The 6,030-nt window shown below is 38.1% G+C and overlaps 1 protein-coding gene across 1 annotated transcript; it reads left to right on the forward strand.

Moving 5' to 3' along the window:
* The first annotated feature begins 4,128 nt into the window (after positions 1–4,128).
* LOC100950448 (olfactory receptor 10H4) lies at positions 4,129–5,100 on the forward strand. Its single transcript, XM_003796617.1, has one exon. The coding sequence runs from the start codon at positions 4,129–4,131 to the stop codon at positions 5,098–5,100; it is 972 nt and encodes a 323-aa protein (XP_003796665.1).
* Positions 5,101–6,030: the final 930 nt, after the last annotated feature.

Below are 6,030 nucleotides of genomic sequence, written 5' to 3' on the forward strand. Positions count from 1 at the left end.
TGGCTGGCGCTTTAGCCGCTTGAGCTATAGGCACTGAGCCATAAATAAATATCTTTTCACAATTCTCAGTTTTAATTTCTAATATGGCCCCGAAATTGGTAGTTGTGACCTATCTAAGTAAAATTCCTTTAGGGTGCTCAATAACTGGGGATATAAAGTGATCCTGAGAACACAGTGTTTGAGAGATGTTTCTTTACAGTTTGTGCACTATTGGAAAGTCCCTCCCCATTTATATTGGAATTATACATTTTGAATAATTATTACTGCTAATAGTACCGTTCGAAACACCGAAGTTGACGTTGCTTTCTGCAGTATTGTGTTCTCTGTTACTGTTCTAATGGATTATTCCTCAGTTCTTTTATCTTTTCTTGGTAGATGATCATGTCTCTTCCCTGCCAGTCTTTATACGCCTTCTTTATTATTTTTTCCCCTTACAACATCACTCATGACTTCCAGTTCTATGTTAAAGAACAGCAGAGTTAGTGAGAATCCTTGGCTTGTTCTTGACCCTAAAATCCTGCATCTATCATTTCTCCAGATAGTGTAGAATTTGCGAGTTTTATGTAGATATTCCTTACTGTTAAGAAAGACCCCTTTGATTTTGTGTTGTGAAGAAGAAAAATCACAAATAGGAGCTGAGTTTTAGAAAATGAGTTTTGGCTTAATTGAAATAATTATATTATTTTCTTTTTTAGTTGATTCAAGTGATAAATCATGGTTGTTTTTTTTTTTGCTGGGATATCATCCTTGTCATTTATTTGATCATGATAAACTATTTTTAATACACCATTAGATTTGCCAAGGTTATGTGTTATTCTGGAATGTAAAATGTGCATGGATAGGTGAATGGGCCTATAATTACCTTTTTTGTAAACATTTTTACCTGCTTTTAGATCATGATTGCATTAACCTGATAAGCTGAGATGTGCAGATTTCATAGCTGTTTTCTATGTTTCTAAAGGTGATGTATAAAATACGAACCAACTGTTTCTTAATGATTTAATAGAACTCAACTACATTTTAATAAAACCCACTGGGGCAATGATTTCAGAGACAGAAAATGTTTGACCAACATTTTAATTTCTTTAAAACTTATGAATCAGCCTTTAGCCTCAATTACTGCATACATTTTGAGTATAAGGTTGGGTTCAATGGCTCACGTCTGTAATCCTAGCACTTTAGGAGGCTGAGGCAGGTGGATCACTGGAGTTCAGGAGTTTGAGACTAAACAGAACAAGAGTGAAACCCCAGCTATACCAAAAAAGGTATTGTAGTGAGCATCTGTAGTCTCAGCTACTCAGGAGGCTGAGGCAAGAGGATCATTTGAGCCCAAGAGTTTGAGGTTGCAGTGAGCTGTGATGCCACGACACTCTACTGAGTGTAACAAAGTGAGACTGTCTCAAAACGAACAAACAAAAAACTTAGGTGAGTATACAGGCTCCTCTATTTTTGGTAACACCAGTTTTAGAATTTCATATTTTTCTAAGAATTTATTCATTTCATCTGCAATGTAAAATTTATTAACATATTTTTCTTACTACTTTGTCAATTTAAAAATATTCATCATCTCTGTAAACATTTAAACTTTTTTGGTGAGTTTATAATTGGGACCTTATTTTAGCTTTCTCTCTTTTCCAATAATTTGGTTTATTATGATTTTTTCCTCATGAAGATTTTGAGAAATATTTTTAGAGCTGTCTATTTCCATCCAAGTACTGTTTTAGGTTAAAATTTTGATATTCACTGTTTAAATTATTTAATTTTAAATATTTAATTTATTTCATGATTTACTATTAAAACTGATGATTATTTAACTATACAGTTAGCTTCCATAATGGGATTTGAAAAGCCATTCCATCCATATTGATTTTTTTTTTCTTTGAGATAGAGTCTCACTATGCTGCCCTTGGTAGAGTGTTGTGGTATCATAACTCACAGCAACCTCAAACTCGGGCTTAAGCAAGTCTCTTGACTCAGCCTCCCAAGTAGCTGGGACTATAGGTGCCTGCCGCAATGCCTGGCTATTTTTTTATTGCAGTTGTCATTGTTGTTTAGCAGGCCCAGGCCAGGTTCAAGCCCACCAACCTCAGTATACACGGCCAGTGTCCTAACCACTGAGCTATAGGTGCTGAGCCCCATATTGATTTTTAATGTTATGCATTATAATCTATATAATATTTACAGTTTGGAATTTGTGAAGAACTTTATATGTTCCAATGAAATGTCAATTTTTGTAAAAGTTCTCTGTGTGCTTGAAAAAAATGTTCATTTTCTTTTTGGTGAAGAGTCTAAATATATCCAATAGTTAATTAATGTCTGTATAGTATTAATTATGTTATAATTAATAATTAATAAATTGCATTTGTGAGCTTTGTATTAAAATTTCTAACTATATAATTATGTATCTATCATTGATTTAGCCATTTCTATCTATCTTGATGAAGTTGTTTTGATTATTTTTTACTTAATATTCCATGGTATATTGTTATATAGATTTATAATACTTATGATAGTTGCTATCCTTCTAACCAATAGAAATATTTTTTGTACCTTAGAGTGTGTGCATGTGATTTTTAAATTTTATTATGAATTGAGAAAATAAGAACATTTTCCTTCATGGTCAAAATAGTCAGATCACACTTAAAAATTAAGTAGAACAATAATAATCCCTTGAAATTATTCATAACTAATCATTCATTCATATCATAATCCAAGTTTTCTTTTTTTACGTTGCCGTAACAGTAAGTACAGCTGTTTTATCTAAATCAAGATCCAACCTAGTATTCTACATTGCATCCGGATGTTATGTCCTTGGATCTCTGTTATGCTTCCAACCACCCTGGCTTATTGATGAGACCAGACTAATAGTTCTGTGGAATGTTCCCCCTTCTGGATTTGTCAGATTTCTTCCTCTTGATGTCATTTAGCTTGTTCCTCCATCTTTCCTACAAGGATTATTCTTTTCAGACAGCGGGCATCTTTTCAATCTGGTATCCTCATCCTTTAAATATTATCTCATTACTCAGGGTAAGTTTCATTTACACTGTAGAAGATGTCTAGCCTTTCTTCCATGTCTAGACCACAAATCAGCTAATTCTCAAGGAACCCTAGTTCCTTTAGTGGCATATGGTATTAGAAACATTATGGTCATTGTTTCTTTAAGTTTCATTTTTTTTTTTTTTGCAGTTTTTGGCTAGGGACAGGTTTGAACCTGCCACCTCCAGTGTATGGGGCCGGAGCCTTACTCCTTTAAGTCACAGGCACTGCCCTAAGTTTCATTTTTTAAATTATTGAGATTGCAGCCTCAACTTCCATTTGGAACACATTTGCTTTGCATATATATCTATTTATCCTTTTATTTGCAAATGTTCTGTTCAGTTTCTTTAGAGAATCAATTACAGAATATGAAATGAGATGGGTACCAATAGTTACGAATAAAACAGTATTAAATTAAATGTACATGGGTTAAATAATCAATTAAGTGATAAAGAATCTGAGGGGAAGTTTTTTAAAACCCCATGATATATGTTTTAAAGATCATTCATGCCTGTCTCTAATGGCTCCAAAAATTTCCTTTTTCTTATTTTAGTTAATGTTAATAAAAACCCAATTAGCAGCCAAATTATCTGAAGCATTTTTTAAAATTATTATTATTATTCTTTTTTGAGACAGAGTCTCAAGCTGTCACCCTGGTTAGAGTGCTGTGGTGTCACAACTCACAGCAACCTCAAACTCTTGGGTGTAGTGAGTCTCTAGCCACAGCCTCCAAAGTAGCTGAGACTACAGGTGCCCACCACAGTGCCCAGCTATTTTTGTTGTTGCAGTTATCATTGCTGTTTAGGTGGCCTGGGTCAGGCTCGAACCCGCCAGCCTCGGTGCATGTGGCTGGTGCTGTAACTACTGTACTATGGGGCCAAGCCTATCTTAAGCATTTAATATATTGATCTCATTTTGTCTTTATCATGTTGCTAAGAGCTATTATTAATTACGCCATTTTGGAGAACCTGAAAAGTCCTGCAAGTTGTTGAATAGCACAGAACTCTTAAATTGCCATTTGATCTAATCTAGAGCCTGTGTCTTAACAAGTATGCCTTCATTTTATTTCTCCCCTCACCAGGCACAGCATCCATGTCTAGTCAGAACTATAGCACCGTGTCTGAATTTATCCTCTTTGGCTTCTCGGCCTTCCCGCAGCAACTCCTGCCTGCCTTCTTTCTGCTGTACCTCTTGATGTACCTGTTCACATTGCTGGGGAACCTGCTCATCATGGTCACAATCTGGACTGAACACAGACTCCACACGCCCATGTACCTCTTCTTGTGTGCCCTCTCCATCTCTGAGATTCTGTTCACAGTCGCCATCACCCCTCGCATGCTGTCTGATCTGCTCTCCACCCGTCGCTCCATCAGCTTTGTGGCCTGTGCCAACCAGATGTTCTTCTCCTTCATGTTCGGCTTCACCCACTCCTTCCTGCTCATGATCATGGGCTACGACCGCTATGTGGCCATCTGCCACCCCCTGCACTACCATGTGCTCATGAGCCCCCGTGACTGTGCCCGTCTTGTGGCCTGGACCTGGGCTGGTGGCTCCATCATGGGGATGATGGTGACATCGATAGTTTTTCACCTCAGCTTCTGTGGGTCTAATGTGATCCACCATTTTTTATGCCATGTTCTTTCCCTCTTGAAGTTGGCCTGTGGGGACACGATATCTTCTGTCACCATGGGTGTGATCCTGGTGTGTGTCACAGCCCTGATAGGCTGTCTGTTCCTCATCATCCTCTCCTATGTCTTCATTGTGGCTGCCATCTTGAGGATCCCCTCTGCTGAGGGCCGGCATAAGACCTTCTCCACATGTGTTTCCCATCTGACAGTGGTGGTTGTGCACTATGGCTTTGCTTCCATCATCTACCTCAAGCCCAAGGGCTTCCATTCTACGTACAGTGACACCCTGATGGCCACCACCTACACAGTCTTCACTCCCTTCCTTAGCCCAATTATTTTCAGCCTAAGGAACAAGGAGCTGAAGAGTGCCATAAACGAAAGCTTCCACAGAAAATTCTGTTCTGTAAACTCCCAATGGCCAGTTTGGTGGTGGTGAAATATGATAGCAGGGTTAGGGCCAATAATATCTGTCTCCATAAGACTGTTGTAAGGATTCAAGTATGTGAAAATACCCACCTCAATATTGCATCTCCTGCTTCTTTCTTAGGCTCAAGTGATCATAATCCCTTGTTTATGATCAATTGTGATGAACTTCATTTCATTTTCTGTGCCTATTACATGATTTCTATCTATGGGCAGCTGGGGATCATCACATGGATGTGTCTGGACACTTATGCACACGATTATTCTTGAATGGGGAGGCAATGAAAGATTTTATTTTCCCCTAATGTAAGAAAAAACAGCAAGTGTTGCACCATTTTATGTATCAGACACTGTGATCAGTGTTGCATAAATATCCTTTTAATCAGAAGAAATGTACAAAGGTAAATAAACTATTTATCTCAGAAAAAATGGTTTATTATTTAAAGTTCCTCTCTCTGTCTTTGGGAGGCCTATACCTTAAGTGGAATGGAGGGCATTATATTACGCTGAATCAAATTGAGTGAAGGACATTAGGATGCAAGTGGAGAGAGAGAGAGAGAGAGAGAGACACTGAGAGCAAGAGGGAGAAAGTGAGGGGAGGAATGAGAGGGAATGAAAGAGAGAAAGACAGAGAGCAAGAGAGAGAGAGCAGGTATAAAGGTGTAAGTTAGTAGGAAGGGAGCTCTTTAAATTTTTTAATTTGTATGAGAAATTGATTAAAAAAAGAATGTGGGGCAAAATCTGGGGAAAGAGAAGGAGGAGAAGAAGGAGGTTGGCAACTGAGCTGTTCCATAGGAGGAAGGGGAAAGAGAAGGAAGAGGGAGGGAAAGTGCGAAGGGTGTTGGCTCAGGCACCTGGAGACTACACAGGGGAGAAAATCATGGAGCCTTTAGTGTGAAGGCTGCACGGTGTCTGCTACCGCTGAGTAGGCTTTTGGTTTCTT

This window comes from Otolemur garnettii, unplaced genomic scaffold (assembly GCF_000181295.1).
Source record: "Otolemur garnettii isolate 467f Iridium unplaced genomic scaffold, OtoGar3 scaffold00105, whole genome shotgun sequence".
In the NCBI taxonomy this organism is placed as follows: domain Eukaryota; kingdom Metazoa; phylum Chordata; class Mammalia; order Primates; family Galagidae; genus Otolemur; species Otolemur garnettii.